We start from the raw sequence: 26,671 nt of genomic DNA, 5'->3' as shown, positions 1-26,671 counted from the left end.
GCCGTGTTGGTAGTTACATGGACTCTTAACAATGTGATGAAACTTTGCTCCTTGCTGAAACAAATTCAGCAGCAGCACACAGAAATAGAATGAATAGAACATGTTTGGAACCTCTAACCCTGGCAATTTTACTGGTAAACTCATGGGTACACTCGCAATGGCTGCCTGATATTGTGATGCAATAATTTCCATGATGATGTAGAATTTCCATTCAAATTATGTTAACTGATGTGGCTCATGCAATGGAATGTATTTCTTGTAATGTCAGTTGAGTTCAATCAACAAATCACAGCACATTTTTAGCTCATATTTTACTTCCTGCTTTGCTATGGATACACTCGCAATGGCCGCCTGTCTTCTCATTATGCCATCATTGACTTGAATCGGAATGACGTTTCTAGTCACAATATTTCTATTGCAGCACATGCAATCAGGAGTGGAAAAGAGGAGAAAATATGTGTAAAAAAACAAAAACATTGCCATTCGAACGGTTATTACGGTGACCGCAGTCCTTTCACTGGCCAATTACTGTCATCCAAAATTCCATGACCGTCACAGCCCTACTAAGCAGCACATTTAAAATTCTCACGCTTTATACTAAATTAAAATAGAAAAACACAAATCGCCTACAACAGAGGTACTCAACTACTTTGAGAATGTACGTCCACACAAATTTCCTAAGTGGCAAAGGTCCGGATGGATATTGTTAGTGACTCACGTAAATCTAGACATATTAACTACACAAATTAGATAGGTAAATTAAACTAACCAGCAATATGGCTAACATGGGCTAGTAATTGATCAACTGGACATGTCTGACAGGTTATAAATAGCTTGAGGATCTGTCAGTGAATGACATGAGAGGAAAACTGCCCATGCACTTCCAAATGGTGAAATTGCACCTTGTGCATTCTGCTACTACAACCATCAACAGCAGCAAGTTGAAAGCCCAACGGAGCATTCAACTTGCGGTCCGCCAGTTGAGTATGGCTGGTCTACAAGGTCTTATCAGGACAAACGTTATTACCAAAGTTCAGGAAGCTCAGGAGAGAAGAGACCCTGGCCTGCACTCTCCTTGGCTTACAGGCTTTTAAAGTGTCATCACCATCGAGAGCTTTTAGACAAGACAAAAGTCCTATCAGATCGGTTTCAACACTGGACCCTTGCTTTTAGGAGAGGAGAGGCAGCAAACGCTATTTTTCTTCTCACAAATAACTGTAATCAGCCTTATCTACAGCCTCCTACAGCCTGCTCCGGCCGCTCCATCACCATCTTATCGCCCCACCAAATGCCTTCCTTTCCTCTCACCTATCACCAAAGGACGCTGGGGGAAAATTGCCCCTAAAGCGGACCCAGCCAGTGACATAAATCACAGGGAGAGAAGAGCTTGATAAGAGCTATCTGTCTGGAAGTTAGAGCCACAAGGCACTTTTCTTCAGATGGCCGGCCGGGGCAAAAAAAGAAAAAAATGCTGGCTAGGCTAGCCAACTTAATTCAAATTCAAAGTCCACTTTGAAGATAACAGGGGGGACCTTCGAGGTAATCAATTTAAATCAGGAAGACTCAAATCACAGCTCCAGTGGCCTCTGTCTCTGTCTCTTTTTTTCTTTTAATCTTTTCAACTGCACTTTTTCTGAAAATGGGAAAGAAAATTATAGGGGGGGGGGGAGAATTGGACACCCTTGTCTTTGACTGAGCATTCACTTCCCATAGGAGAGGGGACGTAGAAAGGCAATGTCTTGGGGACCACAGTGATAAGATTTGTGTTATACAGCAGTTTAGACCTTTATCAGAGATGGCTGATGCCTGCGGCCTGTGCAGAGCAAGGAAGCCAATCAATCTTTGGTTGGAGGGGAGAAGACAAGAGAGCCTTGAACCTTTCTGCCACTGTCTAATTCATTCTGAGGGGAAAACAAAGAGCCTTTGTGAACACATATAGATCACATATACTCTATTAATGTTCACACACATATGTAGCAGATAGGGATCTGTCCAACTCCCTCCTCAGCCTGAAGTGTCGCCCCTTGCACAATTATCCTTTACAATGGTGCTGTGACCCGGATCTGCACTTGCGCTCAGTTCAACCGCTGGGGTCGCCTTGGAGTGAATTTGGGGTGTGAATGTAGAAGACGGGGATCTCTGACACTCACTCAGTGAGTGTCGACCCTTACGCAATTATGAATTGCCTTTTCCAATATCCTGATGGGTTGGAATACTTCACGAGGGTGGTCACGTGTGTTTGCGAGGCAAAGGTCCTGAGTCTCTGTATGAGCCAAATCAGGGGGAAGCGGTACTCGCTAAGCAAGCAGCATGACATCCTTTACACATAGTAAGGGTGTAACGGTACATGTATTCATACCGGGGACCACTCTTTGGTTCACACTGTGAACCCGAATGACTACAGAGATATATCAAAAATGAAAACAATAGGCTGGTGGAGGATTTGGACACCCTTGTCGAGTAAATTTGAGGTGAAAAAACATTTCAGGCTATTTCCGTTAAAACAACTAGAGCCTATGCCCACGTTGTAATAGAAATTCAAATCTTAATTGCCGCATTTCAAACTGCCCTTTTGTGAGGCGCAGCCAGGAACTAGTTCTGTACGATGGCGAGTGGTGGGGTCGATAAACCAGGAGAATTCTCCATCGTTTAAATCTTCAGTTTGGCTACATTTTGTCTTTCCAGTAGATGACAATGGCAAATGGACAGAGAGAGCATGTCACCACTGATCAACGAGAATACCCTACGTACCCGACGTCGACCCAGTATTCCTACCACCAGAGCAAGACCGAAAGGCAAAAAAACAACACAACTTCGTCTCCTCTCTGCATTCAAGCAACCCATCAAAGTTGATTCTGACAGGGCCAAAGAAATTACAAGAGCGTAATCGCTCCCCTTTCACCAAAGCTGCCAAACTAACCCTGATTCAGAGGACCATTTTACCCATGCTAGATTACGGAGACGTAATCAAAGATCATACTTTTTGGAGAAATTTCCTCTGGTCTGATAGAACTGTTTGGCCACAATGCCCATCGTTATGCTTGGAGGAAAAAGGGGGAGGATTGCAAGCCGAAGAACACCATCCCAACTGTGAAGCACAGGGGTGGCAGCATCATGTTGTGGGGGTGCTTTGCTGCAGGAGGGTACATGTGCACTCCACAAAATAGATGGCATCATGAGGCAGGAAAATGATGTGGATATATTGGAGCAACATCTCAAGACATCAGTCAGGAAGTTAACCTTTCTAGCGCAGGGGTTCCGGCTCGACAACATGTCGCTGAAAAGGCAGTGCGCGAAATTCAAAAATATTTTTTTGAAATATGTAACTTTCACACATTAACAAGTCCAATACAGCAAATGAAAGATAAACATCTTGTTAATGTACCCATCGAGTCCGATTACAAAAGGGCTTTACAGCGAAAGCACCAAATATGATTATGTTAGGTCATACATCGAAGAAACACACAGCCATTTTTCCAGACAAAGATAGGAGTCACAAAAAGCAGAACTGTAGATCAAATTAATCACTAACCCTTGATGATCTTCATCAGATGACACTCATAGGACATCATGTTACACAATACATGCATGTTTTGTTCGATAATGTGTATATTTATATCCAAAAATCTAAGTTTACATTGGCGCCTTACGTGCAGTAATGTTTTGATTCCAATACATCCAGTGATTTTGCAGAAATACTCATAACAAACATTGATAAAAGATACAAGTGTTTTTCACAGAATTAAAGATAGACTTCTCCTTAATGCCCACCGCTGTATCATTCAAAAAAAACTTTACAGAAAAAGCATAATCTGAGAACGGTGCTCAGAACCCAAAACAGCCAGAGGAATATCCGCCATTTTGGAGTCAACAAAGTTAGAAAAAACACCATAAATATTCACTTACCTTGATGATCTTCATCAGAAGGCACTCCCATGAATCCCAGGTTGACAATAAATGACTGACTTGTTCCATAAAATTCCATGAAGTCCATCATTTATGTCCAAATAGCCACTTGTTGTTAGCGTGTTCATCCCAGTAATCCATCTTCATGAAGCGCAGCAGGTACTTCATCCAGACAAAAACTCGGAAAGTTCCGAAACATGTCAAATGATGTATGGAATCAATCTTTAGGATGTTTTAAACATAAAACATAAAACATCAATAATGTTCCAACCGGAGAATTCCTTTGTCTTCAGAAAAGCACTGGAACGAGAGGTAACTCTGTCGGGAGCGTGCATCATGAGACCAAGGCACTCTGTCGGACCACTGACTCAAAGAGGTCTCATTGAGCCCCTCCTTTATAGTAGAATCCTCATTCAAGTTTCTACAGATGGTTGACATCTAGTGGAAGCCGTAGGAAGTGCAACTTTATCCATATCTCAATGTGTATTCGGTTGGCCAAGCTTTGAAAAACTACAAACCTCAGATGTCCCACTTCCTGGTTGGATTTTTCTCAGGTTTTCGCCTGCCATATGAGTTCTGTTATACTCACAGACATCATTCAAACAGTTTTAGAAAGTTCAGAGTGTTTTCTATCCAATACTAATAATACTATGCATATATTAGCATCTGGGACAGAGTAGGAGGCAGTTCACTCTGGGCATGTTATTCATCCAAAAGTGAAAATGCTGCCACCTATCCCAAAAAGGTTCAAACTTGCTGGGTCTTCCAAATGGACAATGACCCCAAGCATACTTCCAAAGTTGTGGCAAAATGGCTTAAGGACAACAAAGTCAAGGTATTGGAGTAGCTATCACAAAGCCCTGACCTCAATCCTATAGAAAATTTATGGGCAGAAATGGAAATACATGTACGAGCAAGAAATCAAAGCTGAAATAAATCACTCTCTCTACTATTATTCTGACATTTCACATTCTTAAAATAAAGTGGTGATCCTAACTGACATAAGACAGGGAATTGTTACTAGGATTAATAATAATAATAATAATATATGCCATTTAGCAGACGCTTTTATCCAAAGCGACTTACAGTCATGTGTGCATACATTCTACGTATGGGTGGTCCCGGGGATTAATTGTCAGGAATTGTGAAAAACGGAGTTTAAATGTATTTGGCTAAGGTGTATGTAAACTTCCGACTTCAACTGTACATATTGATATCACGCGCACATTGCACTTTATTTTAGTGTTGAGTAATCGTGTGTTTTCATTTGTTATAGTAAATACAAAGTGTTAGGATTCCTGATTGTGCTATCAACAGGTATTATAGGACTCATGATCATATATGGAATTAGGAACACCAACGCTTTGTATTTTCTTAACAAACATTAACTACAGTAACTGTCGGAATTTAAACTTTCCTGCTGTACCGAAATATGACCCCAAAAGCGCAAAACTGTGGGTTTGGTGAAGCGTTACAGCTCTAACACATAGACTCTAAAATGAGCCAGACACAGAAATCGTAATAGTCACAAGTGAACCATTTTCATCAAGGTAATATCATATAATTAAGAAATGTTCTGTATTGCATCAGCCACTGATAGTCCTGCTAAAGCTCAGCAGTATGGCTGGAACCACAGACACCAGCTAGCTAGGCCTTGGCAGGGTAGACGTGGCAGTGGAGATAGAGGTTAATTGTCCACCATCACCCAGTTTGGAGAGCATCCCGCCAGCCAGCCAAGCCATCTAACACTGGACGTGATTAAATACCCTGTCTCCTGTTATTGTTTACACTCCTGGGGGAAAGAGGGGGGGGGGGGCATTCAGAAGAGGAAGAAGTCATCCTTTTTTGTGGGTTTCCCCCCAAACCCAACCCAACAGCAGCTGTCATAGAGAGACAGCTGTCAGAGAGAGAGAGAGAGAGAGATGGAACTGACTGGAGGCCAGGGCAGACAGCTGGATCTGAGGTCATGTCCCTCTGTATGCCAGAAAGAGTCTTGACAACGACAAAAAAAACACAGATTACAAAACTATTATAACTCAGTTTAAATCAGATTCCCAGGCCAATATGTGTGTCATCAAATCTGGGGGATGGTTTTCTGGACCGCAGTCAGCTGGGAGAGAGGGAGTAGAAGTAAAACTGGGCACCTTGCAACAACGAATGCAGAAATAGAGATATTTTGCAATACGTGACAGACCGAAAAAGACAGATTGTATATTCTCCAAAAATATTGCTTAATCCCCCCCTCTACTGAAAACGCCAATCAGATACGTGTCCTGCTGATATGAGTGGACTGCAATAACACAGCTTCAACAAAGCACTAGAGAGTTCCATGGCAGAGCCCAGTAGGTGAGGCACGAGTGGCTGTTGCTCAGTTTTGTTTACATTTCAGCAATATCCATAACTGATCTTAATCTTGATCATACAGTAACATTACAGCATCGACACTCACACCGACGAGACGTAACATGAGAGTTCTTCTGTTTAGCTTGGGGACAGGAGGGACTGAGACCTCTAGCTGTTTGTGTTATCTGCTGACTGGGGTAAAAACCTCTAAAAGTCTAAGCCTTTGGGGGGTTGAGGGTTCTACTAAGCTGACATATGAAATTGTTTAAAGATGGTCATACCATGGATCATTGAGCTATTTCATTTAGAATTTTAGGACCACTGTTGTTATAAAAAGTACACTTTATATTCAAAACTATGTGGACACCCTTTCAAATTTGTGGATTCGGCTATTTCAGTTACACCCATTGCTGACTGATGTATAAATCATTGGAATGATGAATCACACTTGACCATCTGGCAGTCCAACAGACGGATCTAGGTTTGGCAGATGCCAGGAGAACACTACCTGCCCCAATGCATAGTGCCAACTGTAAAGACTGGTGGAGGAGGAATAATGGTCTGGGACAGTTTTTCATGGTTCAGGCTAGGCCCAATTAGTTCCACTGAAGGGAAATCTTAACGCTACAGCACACAATGACATTCTAGACAATTCTGTGCTTCCAACTTTGTGGCAACAGTTTGGGGAAGGCCCATTCCTGTTTCGGTATGACAATGCCCCCGTACACAAAGCGAGATCCGTACAGAAATGGTTTGTCAAGATAGGTGTGGAAGAACTTGACTGGTCTGCACACAGGCCTGACCTCAACCGCATCAAGCACCTTTGGGATGAATTGGAACGCCAACTGCGAGCCAGGCCTAATCGCCCAACATCATTGCCCGACCTCACTAATGCTCTTGTGGCTGAATGGAAGCAAGTCCCCCCTAACAATGTTCCAACATCTAGCGGAAAGCCTTCCCAGAATATTGGACGTTGTTATAGTAGCAAAGGGGCACCAACTCCATATTAATAACCATGATTTTGGAATGATATGTTTTGACGAGCAGGTGTCCACATACTTTTGGTCATGTAGTGTATTTGATAAAATACTGAATTTGGCCTTTACTAATATATCTCATAGAAACACATTGAATAATACTTTTTTTTTTAAAGACAGTCAAAACATAAATCATAAGGAATAAAGTTTTGAAGTGTCTGTCCTAAATCTGGGAGATATACGAAAGCTCATATTAGTTTGTAGCCCAAACGGGTCGGACGCTACAGACAGAAGTTCGCACATCAGCGGTACCAACTTCAGACAAGTCCTGTAGCTCAGCCGCCTTCCAGCGCAGATGCGGAAGGCCGACATAGGCGGATGCAGCCCATACAAAAAAACAGATATCTCTATCTTAAACTGACTGATTCTGATGGGGATTTCTTTATTATGTTACATTGATTGGCGCACGGGTGTATCAATAGACTTAAGGATTATGAATTAAATGGAAACTCAGAGAGACAGGACCAACAAACCATCTCAACGTGGCCAGTCATCCCAGACCTGTCTGTCTCCAGTTTGACTTCTCCCCCTACTTTTTTTCCACAACCTAATGTACTCTCTTCTCACATAGTTGGATGGTGTAGTGACTAGTCTCTCCATCGACAGACAGCTGGTGAAGAGTTCCCGTACTTGCAATCTGAAATGACGCTCTACCTCCTTTGACCTTCCACTGTGTCAGGAAAATACATTTACCATAGGGTGACTCACTCTCACACACCAGACAGACCAGACAGGAACTTTCCCGTTTCTCTCCAACGACTCCCCTCCCCTCGCCTGTGTTGATGTTTCCACAACAAGATGGACGCCTGTTTGATATTTATGTTCCTAAGTCTTTTTTCGTGGCCGGCGGATTGTCAGACAGATTGGATGGAAAAAAGAGCAGAGAGTAATCTACAGGGACAGGATATTTCAAGTCTTTCCTACACTGTAGTTATAGATGGGAGATGGTTTTATCACCAGTGGTGGTGGGAGTGTGGTCCAGGCACCTGTCTAATACCAGAGAGTGATGAACAGGGCCAGTAGAGGTAATCACTTAATAATTCATGCAGAGGCAAGCATAGTGTTGGCTTGGCACACCACATGCTGGCACACATGCACACCCGTGAGTACACCCCTATATACAATAATAGAATATATGCCATTTCAATGCCACTTTTATAGTGTACACATTTTACATATGGATGGTCCCGGGAATCGAACTCACTACCCTGGCGTTACAAGTGCCATGCTCTACCAACTGAGCTATAAATGACCACTTCTCACTCTGTTACTCTAAACACATGTGGTGAATCATTATGACTACTGCATATAACAGCCTGGTCATCCATAACACCACACATGGCAAACTACTGTTCTGTAGCCACGCTAGATCTCACATGGAGTGAAACAACGACATGGGGTCTGCTGCATGAGATGACGCATCGTTAGACTGCTGGCGTCAAACCTTCCGACTACATCCAATCCATCTGCTCAGTATTTGCAATGTAAATGACACTTCTGCATCCCAAATGGAACACTATTGCCTATGTAATGCACTACTTTTGACCAGAGCCATAGTCAAAACACGTGCAATAAATAAGGAAAAGGGTAGTAATTTGGGACACACACACTGGCTGTACTGTATAAAACATGTTGCAGTCGTCAGCTTTGATTAATTTTGCGTACAAACCACATTAGGATCTGGATATTAAACAGACATAATGGTTAAGCAATTTACTCATGAGGCATAGACATCATGCGGTCCCACCCAGAAACACAAGCCTGCTGCCTACAGTTCTTGGGCCACATTCAATCTTTTAAATATTCTTTGCAATGATATTCTCAATATATACAGTGCATTCTGAAAGTATTCAGACCCTTGACTCGTTCACATTTTGTTACATTACAACCTTATTCTAAAATGTATTTTTCCCCCTCATCAATCTACACACAATACCCCAGAATGACAAAGCAAAAACAGGTTTTAAGACATTTTTACAAATGTATTCAAGATACAGTGCCTTGCGAAAGTATTTGGCCCCCTTGAACTTTGCGACCTTTTGCCACATTTCAGGCTTCAAACATAAAGATATAAAACTGTATTTTTTTGTGAAGAATCAACAACAAGTGGGACACAATCATGAAGTGGAACGACATTTATTGGATATTTCAAACTTTTTTAACAAATCAAAAACTGAAAAATTGGGCATGCAAAATTATTCAGCCCCCTTAAGTTAATACTTTGTAGCGCCACCTTTTGCTGTGATTACAGCTGTAAGTCGATTGGGGTATGTCTCTATCAGTTTAGCATATCGAGAGACTGAAATGTTTTCCCATTCCTCCTTGCAAAACAGCTCGAGCTCAGTGAGGTTGGATGGAGAGCATTTGTGAACAGCAGTTTTCAGTTCTTTCCACAGATTCTCGATTGGATTCAGGTCTGGACTTTGACTTGGCCATTCTAACACCTGGATATGTTTATTTTTGAAACATTCCATTGTAGATTTTGCTTTATGTTTTGGATCATTGTCTTGTTGGAAGACAAATCTCCGTCCCAGTCTCAGGTCTATTGCAGACTCCATCAGGTTCTTCCAGAATGGTCCTGTATTTGGCTCCATCCATCTTCCCATAAATTTTAACCATCTTCCCTGTCCCTGCTGAAGAAAAGCAGGCCCAAACCATGATGCTGCCACCACCATGTTTGACAGTGGGGATGGTGTGTTCAGGGTGATTAGCTGTGTTGCTTTTACGCCAAACATAACATTTTGCATTGTTGCCAAAAAGTTCAATTTTGGTTTCATCTGACCAGAGCACCTTCTTCCACATGTTTGGTGTGTCTCCCAGGTGGCTTGTGGCAAACTTTAAATGACACTTTTTATGGATATCTTTAAGAAATGGCTTTCTTCTTGCCACTCTTCCATAAAGGCCAGATTTGTGCAATATACGACTGATTGTTGTCCTATGGACAGAGTCTCCCACCTCAGCTGTAGATCTCTGCAGTTCATCCAGAGTGATCATGGGCCTCTTGGCTGCATCTCTGATCAGTCTTCTCCTTGTATGAGCTGAAAGTTTAGAGGGACGGCCAGGTCTTGGTAGATTTGCAGTGGTCTGATACTCCTTCCATTTCAATATTATCGCTTGCACAGTGCTCCTTGGGATGTTTAAAGCTTGGGAAATCTTTTTGTATCCAAATTCGGCTTTAAACTTCTTCACAACAGTATCTCGGACCTGCCTGGTGTGTTCCTTGTTCTTCATGATGCTCTCTGCGCTTTTAATGGACCTCTGAGACTATCACAGTGCAGGTGCATTTATACGGAGACTTGATTACACACAGGTGGATTGTATTTATCATCATTAGTCATTTAGGTCAACATTGGATCATTCAGAGATCCTCACTGAACTTCTGGAGAGAGTTTGCTGCACTGAAAGTAAAGGGGCTGAATAATTTTGGATGCCCAATTTTTCAGTTTTTGATTTGTTAAAAAAGTTTGAAATATTCAATAAATGTCGTTCCACTTCATGATTGTGTCCCACTTGTTGTTGATTCTTCACAAAAAAATACAGTTTTTTATCTTTATGTTTGAAGCCTGAAATGTGGCAAAAGGTCGCAAAGTTCAAGGGGGACGAATACTTTCGCAAGGCAATGTATATAACTGAAATATCACATATACATAGTTTGGGATCTGGCTAGGCCACTCAAGGACATTCAGAAACTTGTCCCGAAGCCACTCCTGCGTTATCTTGGCTGTGTGCTTAGGGTTGTTGTCCTGGTGGAACCGTTCTGGACCAGGTTCTCATCAAGGACCTCTCTGTACTTTGCTCCGTTCATTTTTCCCTCGATCCTGACTAATCTCCCAGTGACTGCCGCTGAAGAAAATTCCCACAGCATGATGCTGCCACTACCATGCTGTTGCCACCACCATGCTTCACCGTAGGGATCGTGCCAGGTTTACTCCAGACGTGATTCTTGGCATTCAGGCCAAAAAGTTAAATCTTGGTTTCATCAGGCCTGATTGGTGGAGTGCTGCAAAGATGGTTGTCCTTCTGGAAGGTTCTCCCATCTCAACAGAGGAACTCTGGAGCTCTGTCAGGGTGACCATCAGGTTCTTGGTCACCTCCCTGACCAAGGCCCTTCTCCCCCGATTACTCAGTTTGGCCGGGAGGCCAGCTCTAGGGAGAGCTGGTGGTTCCAAACTTCTTCCATTTAAGAATGATGGAAGCCACTGTGTTCTTGGGGACCTTCAATGCTGCATACATTTTTGTTGTACCTTTACCCAGATCTGTGCCTCAACACAATCCTGTCTTGGAGCTCTACGGACAATTCCTTCAACCTCATGGCTTGGTTTTTGCCATGACATGCACTGTGGGACATTATATAGGCAAGTGTGTATGGTAAATTGAATTTACCATAGGTGGATTCCAATCAAGTTGTAGAAATATCTCAATGGAAACAGGATGCACTTGAGCTCAATTTCAAGTCTCATAGCAAAGGATCGGAAATACTTATGTAGTAAGGCATTTCAGTTTTACATTTTCTATAAATTTGCTAAATTTTCTAAAAACCTGTTTTCGCTTTGTCATTAGAATGTATTGTGTGTAGATTGATGAGGATTTTTTTGTTGTATTTAATACAAATTTAGAATAAGACTAACGTAACAAAATGTGGAAAAGGGGGTCTGAATACTTTCAGAATGCACTGTATATATAGTACCAGTCAAGAGTTTGGACACGCCTACTCATTCCAGGGTGTTTCTTTATTTTTACTACTTTCTACATTGTAAAATAATAGTGAGGACATATAAACTATGAAATAACACATATAGAATCATGTAGTAACCAAAAAAGTGTTAAACAAATCAAAACAATTTCATATTTGAGATTCTTCAAAGTAGCCACTCTTTCTCTTGATGACACATTTGCAAACTCTTGGCATTCTCTCAACCAGCTTCGTGAGGTAGTCACCTGGAATGCATTTTAATTGTCCTTGGTTCAAATTGAATTAGTGGAATTTCTTTCCTTTTTAATCTGTTTGTGACAAGGTTGGGGTGATATACAGAAGATAGTCCTATCTGGTAAAAGACCAAGTCCATATTATGGTAAGAACAGCTCAAATAAGCAAAGAGAAATGACAGTCCATCATTAATTTAAGACAAAGTCAGTCAAGCCGTACAATTTCAAGACCCAACTTCATGAGGTAGTCACCTGGAATGGTTTTCCAACGGTCTTGAAGGAATTCCCACATATGCTGAGCTCTGGCTGCTGAGCATTGGCTGCTTTTCCTTCACTCTGCGGTCCAACTCATCCCAAACCATCTCATTGGGTTGAGGACGGGGGATTCTCCTTCTTGGTGAAATAGCCTTTACACAGCCTGGAGGTGTGTTTTGGGTCACTGTCCTGTTGAAAAACAAATGATAGTCCCACTAAGCGCAAACCAGATGAGATTTGATTAGGATATTTTTTAGTCCTGATTTGGACTAATCTTCCAAGAGTCCTTAAACATTAAAATACAATTTATAATACGATCACATTTTCACATATAACACTGTTACAAAGAGACATAATACTGACATATTCACCAGATAAATACTATAACAGTCTAAAAAAAATAGATTGATTCTTCAGCACAACTTTCCTATGTATTATATTTAAATGGTTTCAAAGTATTGTTTGAATTTATATATTGAGAGGTTTCTGGTTTGCGCAGGTAAATTATTCTATTTCTTTATTGCTCCAAATCGAAATGTTCTTTGCCAATTTCTCTTTTTTGTATGGACAATCTATTCCAAGTATTTACTGAATGTCTGTCTCTTACCAACTGAATACTGTTGTGAATAGAGTTAGGCCATTTTAAATGGTGTATATTATGAAATAAAATAAGCATGTGTTTTTCAATTATCTTGTCGATTGATGACCAACCAAGAGCATTGAGCATGACTACAACAGAAGAACCATATCTCCACCTTGAAACATTCCTTGCTGCTTTGTTCTGTTCAATATGCAGCCTCCAAATTTCACTAGCTGATGCATTTCCCCAGACTATGAAATAACACAGAACAGGAGTTCACCTGACTCTCAATAAATGCTTGAGTTATTTGCTTAAGAATTTTTTTCCGGTAAATATTTAGCTATCCTTCTGATCATGGCATGCAGTTGTAATACTTTTATTTACATAGATGATTTATTTGATATGACCATGATAATCAGTTGTCTAGCTGCACTCCCTGTAGTTCGGTTTCTGCCACTTCCTAAATTTGTACTCCCCCCATACTTGTATCCATTGCTGTGTTGGCCTTTTCCTGGTGGAACAGACCAACATAAATTTGGTTTTCTTGGTGTTTAAAACAAGTTTGTTCCGACAAACACACTCGCTGATATTTTCCAAATCTACTTGTAGAGCTTGCTGTACCTGTTGAACTGATTGTCTTGCTGTATAAATTGTAGTATGGCATATCGCTGCAGAATGCTGTGGTAGCCATGCTGGTTAAGTGTGCCTTGAATTCTAAATAAATCACAGACAGTGTCACCAGCAAAGCACCCCCATATCATCACACCTCCTCCTCCATGCTTCACGGTGGGAACCACACATGCAGAGATCATCCGTTCACCTACTCTGCGTCTCACAAAGACACGGTGGTTGTAATTTGGACTCATCAAACCAAAGGACAGATTTCCACCGATCCAATGTCCTTTGCTCGTGTTTCTTGGCCCAAGCAAGTCTCTTCTTCTTATTGGTGTTCTTTAGTAGTGGTTTCTTTGCAGCAATTTGGCCATGAAGGCCTGAGTCGCACAGTCTCTTCTAAACAGTTGATGTTGAGATGTGTATGTTACTTGAACTCTGTGAGGTGCAATCCAATCGGAGGTGCAGTTGATTGCCGATATCTGAGGCTGGTAACTCTGAATGAACTTACCCTCTGTCTTCCTTTCCTGTGGCAATCCTCATGAGAGCCAGTTTCATCATAGCGCTTAATGGTTTTTGCGACTGCACAAAGTTCTTGACATTTTCCGGTTTGACCTTCATATCTTAAAGTAATGATGGACTGTCGTTTGTCTTTGCATATTTAAGCTGTTCTTGCCGTAATATGGACCTGGTATTTTACCAAATAGAGCTTTCTTCTGTATACCATCCCTACCTTGTGACAAACAAAACTGATTGGCTCAAACACTTTAAAAAGGAAAGAAATTCCACAAATGAACTTTTAATAAGGCACACCAAATGCATTCCAGGTGACGACCGCATGAAGCTGGTTGAAAGAATGCCAAGAGTGTGTAAAGCTGTCATCAAGACAAAGGGTGGCTCTCAAATATAAAATATGTTTTGATTTGATGAACACTTTTTGTTACACATGATTCCATACTGTGTTATTTCATAGTTTGGATGTCTTCACTATTATACTACAATGTAGATAACAGTAAAAATAAAGAAAAACCCTGGAATGAAAAATGAAGAGACCACTGCAAAATGATCCGTTTCTCTGGTTTTACTATTTATTGGTATGTGTTTGGGTAAAATGAACATATTTGTTTTATTCTATAAACTACTGACAACATTTCTCCCAAATTACAAATAGAAATATTGTCATTTAGAGCATTTATTTGCAAAAAATTACAACTGGTCAAATTAACAAAAAAGGTGCAGTGTTGTCAGACCGAGAATAACGCAAAGATAATAAGTTCATTTTAAAACAACATAATACTAAATGTTTGAACTTAGGAAGAGTTCAGATATCAATATTTGGTGGAATAGCCCTGATTTTCAATCCCAGATTTCATGCGTCTTGGCCTGCTCTCCACCAGTCTTTCACATTGATGTTGGGTGACTTTATGCCACTCCTGGCACATCATTTCAAGCAACTCGGTTTTGTTTGATGGCTTGAGACCATCCATCTCCCCTTTGATCACATTCCAGAGGTTTTCAATGGGGTTCAGGTCTAGAAAAACCAGTCTCAATGTCAACGGTGAAGAGGCGACTCCGGGATGCTGGCCTTCTAGTCTAAAGAAGGCCAGTTTTATTGCTTCTTTACAACAGTTTTCAGCTGTGCTAACATAATTGTAAACGGGTTTTCTAATGATCAATTAATTTTATGTTATTTAAATATATGGTGGTTGTTTTGCCTACTTTAGTTGAATATACTTCAAATGAAGTCACTCTAGATAAGAGCCCCAAAAATGTAATGTAGATCTTAGTTCTCTAGTAAAACCCCGAGAAGACTTGATTTGCCTGGGCTGCATGTGATGGTTTTACCTGTGGTTTTAGACATTGACATCACAATAGTCGTCACAGACACATTGTCTGATAAATACCTCTGAAGCTTTCAGCCATACAAGTTTGCATCCTTGATACAGATCCCCACAGCATTGTATATCCACTTTAGCTTGGAGTAAGACACCCTGTTATTACCCTCCATAAAGATGAAGAAATATATATATATAATATTTTTTTGATATATACACACACACATACACACAGATTTACTGTAAGAGGTAATATTGGATAATGGTGTCTGCCAAATAGATGGATAATGATAATAGATGGGTTTCAGAGCACCAGCCCATCAGTGGAGGAGGATGAATCAGGCAAATTAATAGCTGAAGGCATACAGCAACATTGATTTGCTGTGTTCTGAGAGTATATCACATAGAGGTAGATTCTAGGTCTGTCTGGCTCTTCTCCCTCTCTCTGTGTCTATTGTATTTGACTCATCTTTTGAAATAGATTGAAAAGGCCTAAATGTGCAGACAGACCGTATACTGAATGGTCTGATTATCTTGCAGTCTCTCTCCCATCACTACCTCATAATGAGATGCTTATATCTGGGCTCCAGTGTTACAAGATTTTCTTGGATTTCTGGTTTGTGTTGTCATTGTGCTATTGATATAAATCCTTCAAGGTACAATAATCTAGTCACAACGCACACACACCATTCTAGGGTTGCAAAGAGAGGGTATATTACTGGTACCTTTTGAAGTTTAGAGGTAAACTACCAGGTTTTGGGGAAAATATTATCGCATGACATCTAGTGGCCTTATGGGTACGTCTGAAATAATCTCTGGGCCTCTGTGTTGCCTTATCACGGGTAAAATATAAAATAATCAAATAAGAGACTGGGAAAGCTGTAAAACATTATGCTAAATGTAAACCATCAACTTAGTGAATACTATTGTGTTTAATATGAGGGTTTCAGCATGAAATCTCCTTTATATTTTTTTACACACTTATTTATTTTACTGTGTCAATGTCTTTGTTTTAAAAGTGTTGGTGCCAAACTGGTGGCAGTTGTGAAAAAAGTTGATAGTTGGGAGAATTGTAGAGCTTTTTGAAAATAATGCCAAATCTCTCTTGAACCATATGGTCTATCCACTAGAAACTCATGGACAATATGGACACAAAAAATAATACTATACATAAATACATGTCCAAAGACACAATAGATTGCCTGTTAATTACCGAAAGTTCCTGTAACTTTGGTAAATTACCAGTAGGTTTTGCAACCCTACACCAGTCACAACACACATGTAAATAAAGACATACACACAGCACAATAAATCTTTGCCCACAACCTGGTTGGATTGGACTACAGACAAGACAGACAGACAAAAGAAAAGTAGGTAGGTTACCCCATTTTCCCCAAACCAACCCATAGCGGCATCCCGTAGCTGAGGAAGCTCCCAACACTAGAGCGGTTGGAAAGAGGAAATCCTTTCGGAATGGAAAGCATAGAGGAGTGGAGTGGGACAGGACAGAGCAGAGCAGGGCGCTGATTCATAAAGAAAAATAAATACATGAAATAAAACAAAAACAGAGTGAAAGTGCAGACAAAGCAGGTTGTGCGGGCCAGTTTCCTTCATAAAACAAGCCTACTTCTTCCTGCTGGCCAGAGCATCAGAGGCCCCCTTCTCCCTCGGACCATTACCCAGAAGCACCGGCCCTGAGGCCGTCGGCCTGGGTTGTCCATCGAGGCACGGGTGGGAAGGGGCAGGGTGGTTGCAAGGTACACACACACACTTCCTGCTCCCAGTGCTAGCACACAGACTTTGAAGAGACGTGTGTGTGTGTGTGTGTGTGTGTGTGTGTGTGTGTGTGTGTGTGTGTGTGTGTGTGTGTGTGTGTGTGTGTGTGTGTGTGTGTGTGTGTGTGTGTGTGTGTGTGTGTGTGTGTGTGTGTGTGTGTGTGTGTGTGTGTGTGTGGTCTCGTTCTTCTATCCTCGCGAGGACCTGAAATCCCCAAGTGTCCCCACAAGGTTAGGAAAACAAGGAAAAGTCTCCCTCGTGGGGACATTTTCCACATCCCCATGAGGACAAAGGCTATTTTAGGCAAAAGAGGATTTTGAATTGAAAGACATTTTAGGTCCCCACGAGGATAAAATAAAGAGTATATGTGTCAGCACAGAATGTAGAAATCACACTGTGTGTGCAATACACAATCAGTGCCTTTAACTCCCATTTATCTGTTCATGACATGTTCAAAACAAAAGTGTGAATCTATTTTCAAAAGATCAATAGGAAGCACAACATGCACCCTTTCACTGATGCCAATTTTCTTTTGCTATTTCAACAAGACTGTTTAGTTATTTCTCTCTGAAGAGACATGTGTAATACCGTAACTGGACTACAGACAGATTATTCCCTTAACTCTATTTTGAGTATACATATTTCACAGGCAGAGAACTACAATAACTGCACTTGTTAGAATAGATTAAAACTAGGCCTGACCCTCAACACAGGGGCCCCTCAGGGGTGTGTGCTTAGTACCCTCCTGTACTCCCTGTTCACCCAGGACTGCATGGCTGTGCACATCTCCAACGCCATTATTAAGTTTGCTGACGATACAACGGTGGTAGGCCTGACAACCGATGACAATAAGACAGCTTATAGGAAGGAGGTCAGTGACCTGGCAGTGTGGTTCCCTCAACGTCTGCAAGACAATGGAGCTGATGGTGGACAAAAGGAAATGGAGGCCCACATCCACATCAACAGGGCTGTAGTGGAGCGTGTCAGGAGCTTCAAGTTCCTCGGTGTCACCATCACTAAAGAATTAACATGGTCCACACACACCAGCACAGTTGTGAAGAAGGCACGACAACGCCTCTTCCCCTTCTGGGGGCTGAAAAGATTTGGCCTGGGACCTCAGATCCTCAAAAAGTTCTACAGTTGCACCATTAAGAGCATATTGACTGTCTGCATCACCGCTTGGTATGAAAACTGCTTGGCATCCGACCAGAAGGCGCTACAGAGCGTAGTGTGTACGGCCCAGTACACTACTGAGGCCGGGCTCCCTGCCATCCAGGAGCTCTATTTTTTTTAATTTTTTTTATTTCACCAGGTAGGCTAGTTGAGAACAAGTTCTCATTTGCAACTGCGACCTGGCCAAGATAAAGCATAGCAGTGTGAACAGACAACACAGAGTTACACATGGAATAAACAATTAACAAGTCAATAACACAGTAGAAAAAATGGGCAGTCTATATACAATGTGTGCAAAAGGCATGAGGAGGTAGGCGAATAATACAATTTTGCAGATTAACACTGGAGTGATAAATGATCAGATGGTCATGTACAGGTAGAGATATTGGTGTGCAAAAGAGCAGAAAAATAAATAAATAAAAACAGTATAAAAACAGTATGGGAATGAGGTAGGTGAAAATGGGTGGGCTATTTTCCTATAGACTATGTACAGTTGCAGCGATCGGTTAGCTGCTCGGATAGCTGATGTTTGAAGTTGGTGAGGGAGATTTTTGCGATTTTTGCAATTCGTTCCAGTCACAGGCAGCAGAGTACTGGAACGAAAGGCGGCCAAATGATGTGTTGGCTTTAGGGATGATCAGTGAGATACACCTGCTGGAGCGCGTGCTACGGATGGGTGTTGCCATCGTGACCAGTGAACTGAGATAAGGCGGAGCTTTACCTAGCATGGACTTGTAGATGACCTGGAGCCAGTGGGTCTGGCGACGAATATGTAGTGAGGGCCAGCCGACTACATTACATTTACATTTAAGTCATTTAGCAGACGCTCTTATCCAGAGCGACTTACAAATTGGTGCATTCACCTTATGACATCCAGTGGAACAGTCACTTTACAATAGTGCATCTAAAACTTAAGGGGGGGGGGGGGTGAGAGGGATTACTTATCCTATCCTAGGTATTCCTAGAGCATACAAGTCGCAGTGGTGGGTGGTATAAGGTGCTTTAGTGACAAAACGGATGGCACTGTGATAGACTGCATCCAGTTTGCTGAGTAGAGTGTTGGAAGCCATTTTGTAGATGACATCGCCGAAGTCGAGGATCGGTAGGATCGTCAGTTTTACTAGGGTAAGCTTGGCAGCGTGAGTGAAGGAGGCTTTGTTGCGGAATAGAAAGCCGACTCTTGATTTGATTTTCGATTGGAGATGTTTGATGTGGGTCTGGAAGGAGAGTTTGCAGTCTAGCCAGACACCTAGGTACTTATAGATGTCCACATATTCAAGGTCGGAACCATCCAGGTTGGTGATTCTAGTCGGGCATCCTGGTGCAGGCAGCGATCGGTTGAAAAGCATGCATTTGGTTTTACTCGCGTTTAAGAGCAGTTGGAGGCCATATACCAAGTGGTGTCAGAGGAAGGCCCTAAAAATTGTCAAAGACTCCAGCCACCCAAGTCATAAGACTGTTCTCCCTGCTACCGCAAGGCAAGCAGTACCGATGCATCAAGTCTGGAACCAACAGGACCCTGAATAGGACCCTGAACAGTTAAATAGTTAACCAAATAGATACCCGGACTATCTGCATTGACCCCCCTTGGCACTAACTCTTGACTCGTCACATACTATTTATTATCTATCCTGTTGCCTAGTCACTACCTATGATACATATTTACCTCGTACCCTTGTCATTATCGTTAATCATTGTATATTTATTCCTTGTGTTATTACCTCTTATTTAAAAAGAATATATATGCGTTGTTGGGAAGGGCCCTTAAGTAAGCACTTCACAGTTAGTCTACACCTGTTGTTTTACCAAGCACATGACAAATGACATTTGATTTGAACAACTGATAAATGTTTTAACATAGAAACAACCACAACACTTGTTTCCTCATGCCAGAGTGCAGATCTTTTAGACAGACTTATTCTTAAACCTGACAGATTGCAGTTGGCATCCACAGCCTAGATATGAAGATACCCCAGCCTAGTGCAAACAGTTTAAGGAGAGGAAGAGAAAAACTAGGGAAGCAGCGAGGAAAGCAGGGCAGGAGCCTAGGGCCAAAACAGTGCAGGCAGGGCTGCATAGTCAGTCAGACCAGCCATATGGATGGGAGGGAAAGAATGGTGCTATCTGTAGTTCCATCTGTGTAGGCCAGGTGGCAGAGAGGAGAGAGAGATACCTTTCATTAACCTTGACCTTCCTCCTGTTGTTGCTGATGCTGACACACTGACCTCAGATCAGAAGATAAGCCGATGGTAAAACAACACACTGACAGAGCTTTAAAGTAGGAATAATACAGTAGCTTAATACTGCACAAAGGTTGGTGGGAGGTTGGTGCAGTTCGTTTTGTCTCTGATTGCTTCAGACAATGGATATTTCGAGGCAGGTGTGTAACATGGGTTTTGTACAAAACCCTGCCAAACCTGTGTGGCGCTTTTTCGGATTCAGAGCAATTCTGGGAGCCTTACTGCAGTAATATAAAATGCTTTCTCTAAATCCTTTGTCTTTATATAACAGAGCACTGTGTCAGGAACATAGAGAAGACATGAGTTGGGGTCAATTCCATTTCAATTAGTCAATTCAGAAAGAAAACCAAATTCAAATTTCAAATGTTCCTAATTGAAAGCATTCAATGGAATTGGAATTTCAGTGTACTTTCTGAATTGACTCATTTAAATGGTATTGACCCCAACGCTGATGTAATGTTTGAATATCGAGTCGGTGATGACACTGAGGGGCTTCGTTCTAATAGTACTTCACACACCTACTGTACAACACATTATATCCCAATGATCCCCTCAATGAAATACTACAGCACTCTGAGGCCTCTCTCTCTCTGCACAGGTCCTGTCCTGTCCAACACTACCAGAGAAAGAGAAGCTAAAAACACCACATAATAATGCAACTTTGTAAAAACCCACTGCCTCGATGAAAAGGAAAGAAAACGAAAAAAACACTAGGAATGTCAATGAATCCATTCTACACAGGCAGGCTGGAAACAGACACCCCAAATAGAAACATGTCGGCCAGGAGGATGTTGCTACCTTATCTCACCAGAGGGACGTCCATCTCGGCATCTGAAATTGCACCGTATTCGCTATAGGAAGAAAGTACTGCACTACAGAGTCCTCAGAAAGTATTCACACCCCCTTGACTTTTTCTCACATTTTGTTGGGTTATAAAGTGAGACTAAAATTAATTTCTTTGCCATTTTTTGTCTACAATCTATACAAAATACTCTGTAATGTCAAAGTGGAAGAAAAATGCTAACATTTGTATTTTTTTATATATATTTAAAATAAAACACTAATATATCTTGTAGAAAGAGGAGGGAGGGAAGCACTACTAAGGTACACAATAGTACATTTTGGTAGATAGAAGGTGCTCTTTGGGGTAAAAAAGGGGTAAATTGGTCATCAAAAAGAAAGGAGGACCAAGGCACTCTATATACTTAATTAAAATGCCTTTACTAATAAAGGCATTTGAATTAATTATATGAAGAGTGCCTTGGTCGTCCTTTCTTTTTGATGACTAATATATCTTGATTAGATAAGTATTCATCCCCTAGTCCTGGGTTAATACATGTTAGAAATACTTTTGGCAGTGATTAAAGAGTTTTTCTGGAGAAGTCTCTAAGAGCTTTTTCACACTTGGATTGAGCAACATTTTCCCATTATTCTTTTCAAAATTCTTCAAGCTCTGTCAAATTGATCACCCAAACATTTTCAGGTCTTGCCATATATTTTCAAGCCGATTTAGTGTCAAAACTGTAATTCAGCCACTCAGGAACATTCACTGTTTTCTTGGTAAACAACTCCAGTGTAGATTTGGACTTGAGTTTTAGGTTATTGTCCTGCTGACAGGTGAATTCATCTCCCATTGTCTGGTGAAAATAACCAGGTTTTCCTCTAGGATATTGCCTGTGCTTAGCTCCACTCTTTTTTTAAATCATGAGTACAAGCATACCCATAACATGATGCAGCCACATCAATACTTGAAAATATGACGAGTGGTACTCAGTAATGTGTTATATTGAATTTGCCCCAAATATACTATTTTGTATTCAGGATAAAAACGTAATTGCTTTGCCAATTTTTTTTTGTGCAGTTTTACTTTAGTGCCTTGTTGCAAACAGGATGCATGTTTTGGAATATTTGTATTCTGTACAGGCTTCCTTTTTTCTCTGTCAATTAGGTTAGAATTGTGGAGTAATTACAATGTTATTGATCCATCCTCAGTTTTCTCCTACCACAACCATTAAACTCTGTTTTAAAGTCACCATTGGCCTCATGGTGACTGAGTTAGGAAGGACAAATGTATTTTTATAGTGACTGGGTGTATTGACACACCATCCAAAGTGTAATTAATAACTTCACCATGCTCAAAGGAATATTCAAGGTATGTTTTATTTTATTTATACCCATCTACCAACAGGTGTTTGAAATACACTGGTCAACTGAGGGACCTTACACTTTTCAACTGAGGGACCTTATGTGTGGAGTAAAGAGATGAGGTAGTCGTACAAAAAAATACTATTGTTATGCATAGTAGATTGCCTGGACTCAGTCTGTATGACTTGTTAAGCAAATATTACTCCTGAACTTATTTAGGCTTGCCATAACAAATGGGCTGATTTCTTAGAGTAGACTAAAGACATTTCAGCTTTTCATTGTTTATTTATTTATAAATATTTCTAAAAACATTTCCACTTTGACATTATGGATTATTATGTGTAGATAATTGACACAAAATCTCAATTTAATCAATTTTAAACTCAGGCTGTAACACAACAAAATGTGGGAAAAGTAAAGGGGTGTGAATACTTTCTGAAGGCACTGCATGTTGGGATTAGGGTGCCATTTCAGACACAGCCTTTGTCACGATATGGCCAGGGAGGGCCAAATAAACTCACTTACTGAACATGTTGGTCTGGAATAATCACACAGTGATTAACCATGATAGCAGGGAAATCAAAACATGAAGGCAAAAGGGCATACATAAACTGTCTGTCCCATCCAAATGAATCAAGGCTACAAGGAGCTTTGATGATTACAAGGAGGTCTGGGGCTGGTATAGTGATTTGGTTCGTTTACTTTGAGACAGTTCCATGTGTAGTAGAGGCACCAAATGCTATTGATTTGACATTCTTAATATGTCATGCTGCTGAAGTTGTTGTTGTAGAACTCAGGGCTCTGACCCAAATGGCACCCTATTCCCTACAATGTGCACTACTTTTGACCAGAGCCATATGGACCCCAGTCAAAAAGTGCACTGTATAGGGAAAAGGAATATGGTGCCATTTGGGACGCAGCCAGAATGATCCTCGACTGCATCTGGCTAATTCTAATGAAAACAGTACTTCATCATCCGTTGGCCAGCCAAGGGGGGAAATGTGAAGAAGGAGCGCAGCGCAGCACATGTTCAGAAAATTTGATGACGAGACAGTTACAAAGGGAATACACTGCCCCCTTCTGGTTTTGGAGAGAAGTGCAATATTCACAGCATTGTTTGTCTATGACTCAACCAGAGATACTGTACTGTACAGTACAAACCTGAATTAATTTAAGCTACAGAAGTTATGTGCAGGGATATTATACAGTAATATCTACTACTTCAAGGTAATACCACGTTTTTTAAAAGATGCAACGAACGCATGCAATAATATATCGTGGACAGGAGTTCTGTTCTTGCACTTAAATGTGCATAGATCACAGTATATACTCTTTACTTCAATATAACTAGAGTTGCGTTCAACAAGGGAAATAATTTGCTGACGTTGGCTAATATATTCCAACAGTCTGAGATGATAATGTGCAGTGAACGTAAGTGTGTTTCGGGTCTAAACTGCTGCTAAAAATAATAAAGTGGCCATGTAGACTTTCTACTATATTTAGTAGGAATAGTTAAGTTGTTTTATGTTTGAATATTGTCGCTAAAAAGCCACAGTAATCCTTACAAAAAGTAACTGTTCGATGTTTCACCGAACATATTGGAATGCTCATTCAAATCGTTCCAACTGAAATTGTCACTCTGGCAACATGTTCGCTGCAAACGAGCCTTTATTGAACTTGCCTCAGTATTAGATCAGGATTTATCTCGCCCATCAGCTGGTAGATCAGGACATGGCTTTATCACCATGACAGACAATTCTCTACTCACAACTTTTTGAGGGCTTTGATCATTTGGTTGATGAGTGTCTCTTGAGTCTGTCTCCCGTGACCTTGGTTCCTGTTCACTTCCTGGCTCTCACTGGCCTTCAGCTTCTCAGGGCCGGGAGCGCTGGTGGGAACAATGACAACAATTATTTTTTACCCCCCTTTTCTCCCCAAATTGCAATCTTCTCTCATCGCTGCAACTCCTCAAGGGCTCGTTAAGAGTCTTATTTTACCTTTATTTAACTAGGCAAGACAGTTAAGAGCTTAAGAACAAATTCTTATTTTCAATGACGGCCCAGGTCATTGCCCAGGTCACTCACTGCCTTGTCAGATCGACAGATTTTTACCTTGTCAGCTCAGGGATTCGAACTTGCAACCTGTCGGTTACTAGTCCTACGCTCTAACCACTAGGCTACCTGAGTCATGCGATGAAGGTCGATGTGTTCTCCGAAACATGACCCGCCAAACCACGATCCTTAACACCCACCCACTTAACCTGGACGCCAGCAGCACCAATGTGTAGGAGGAAACACATGTCAACTGACGACACTTAAGTCCTCTCAGGGGAAAACGTCACATTGAGCAGGTTTACTTTCTGTCAACCAGAGAAAGAGACCCCACTGACAAACTCACTTCATTGAACTAGGTTAAGTTAATCATAGTGGCATGTCCTATGTAGACTAATCCTATTAACAGTACTTGACTTGGGCAGGAGCTCACCGGAGCTGAGTACCAGCACCTACCATGTTTTGCTGCTTGAGCTCCTGTTCCTCTTCTATAATATTAGATAAAAGTATTGTGCAGCTCCTGCACCTACAATACCGTTCAAAAGTTTGGGGTCACTTAGAAATGTCCTTGTTTTCCTTGAAAACGCACATGAAATGAGTTGCAAAATGAATAGGAAATATAGTCAAGACATTGACAAGGTTATAAATAATGATTTTTAATTTAAATAAGTGTCCTTCAAACGTTGCTTTCGTCAAAGAATCCTCCAGTTGCAGCAATTACAGCCTTGCAGATCTTTGGCATTCTAGTTGCCAATTTGTTGAGGTAATCTGAAGAGATTTAACCCCATGCTTCCTGAAGCACCTCCCACAACTTGGATTGGCTTGATGTGCACTTCTTACGTACCTTACGGTCAAGCTGCTCCCACAACAGCTCAATAGGGTTGAGATCCGATGACTGAGCTGGCCACTCCCTTACTGCTTCGGTGACTGCTTCTTCCCGAAATAGTTCTTGCATAGTTAGGAGCTGTACTTTGGGTCATTGTCCTGTTGTAGGAGGAAATTGGCTCCAATTAAGCGCCATCCACAGGGTATGGCATGGCGTTGAAAAATGGAGTGATAGCCTTCCTTCTTCAAGATCCATTTTACCCTGTACAAATCTCCCACTTTACCACCAAAGCACCCCCAGACCATCACATTGCCTCCACCATACTTGACAGATGGCATCAAGCACTCCTTCAGCATCTTTTCTGCGTCTCACGAAAGTTCTTCTTTGTGATCGAAATAGTCTGTCCATAACACTTTTTAACAATCGTCCTCTGTCCCGTGTCTGTGTTCTTTTGCCTATCTTTTCTTTTTATTGGCCAGTCTGAGATATGGCTTTTTGTGGCAACTCTGTCTAGAAGGCCAGCATCCCGGAGTCGCTGAGACTGGTGTTTTGTGGGTACTATTTATTGAAGCTGCCAGTTGAGGACTTGTGAGGTGTCTGTTTCTCAAACTAGACACTCTAATGTACTTGTCCTCTTGCTCAGTTGTGCACTGAGGCCTCCCACTCCTCGTTCTATTCTGGTTAGAACCAGTTTGCGCTGTTCTGTGAAGGGATCTTCAGTTTCTTGGCAATTTCTCACGTGGAATAGCCTTTATTTCTCAGAACAAGAATAGACTGACGGGTTTCAAAGGAAAGTTCTTTGTTTCTGGCCATTTTGAGCCTGTAATCGAACCCACAAATGCTGATGCTCCAGATACTCAACTGGTCTAAAGAAGGCCAGTTTTATTGCTTCTTTAACAGTTTTCAGCTGTGCTAACATAATTGCAAAAGCATTTTCTAATGATCAATTAGTCTTTTAAAATTATA

General features: G+C 41.3%; 1 protein-coding gene across 5 annotated transcripts in view; it reads right to left on the bottom strand.

Moving 5' to 3' along the window:
• The window catches only part of cnbd1 (cyclic nucleotide binding domain containing 1), a 59,065-nt gene that overhangs the window by 29,960 nt on the left and 2,434 nt on the right, over positions 1 to 26,671 (bottom strand). For 4 of the 5 annotated variants that reach the window (XM_046290769.1, XM_046290770.1, XM_046290772.1 and 1 more), the window contains 2 exons: positions 24,597 to 24,716; positions 12,465 to 12,656 (listed from right to left, as the gene is read on the bottom strand). In XM_046290769.1, the coding sequence (XP_046146725.1) occupies positions 12,465 to 12,656; positions 24,597 to 24,716 (312 nt within the window). The remainder of the gene's footprint in view (positions 1 to 12,464; positions 12,657 to 24,596; positions 24,717 to 26,671) is intronic. The other variant, XM_046290773.1, reaches the window with a different exon arrangement.

The sequence above is a fragment of the Oncorhynchus gorbuscha genome, linkage group LG12 (assembly GCF_021184085.1).
Source record: "Oncorhynchus gorbuscha isolate QuinsamMale2020 ecotype Even-year linkage group LG12, OgorEven_v1.0, whole genome shotgun sequence".
NCBI lineage: Eukaryota > Metazoa > Chordata > Actinopteri > Salmoniformes > Salmonidae > Oncorhynchus > Oncorhynchus gorbuscha.
Note: the sequence above shows the minus strand (reverse complement) of the source record. Positions and strands in the feature narration are given on the sequence as shown.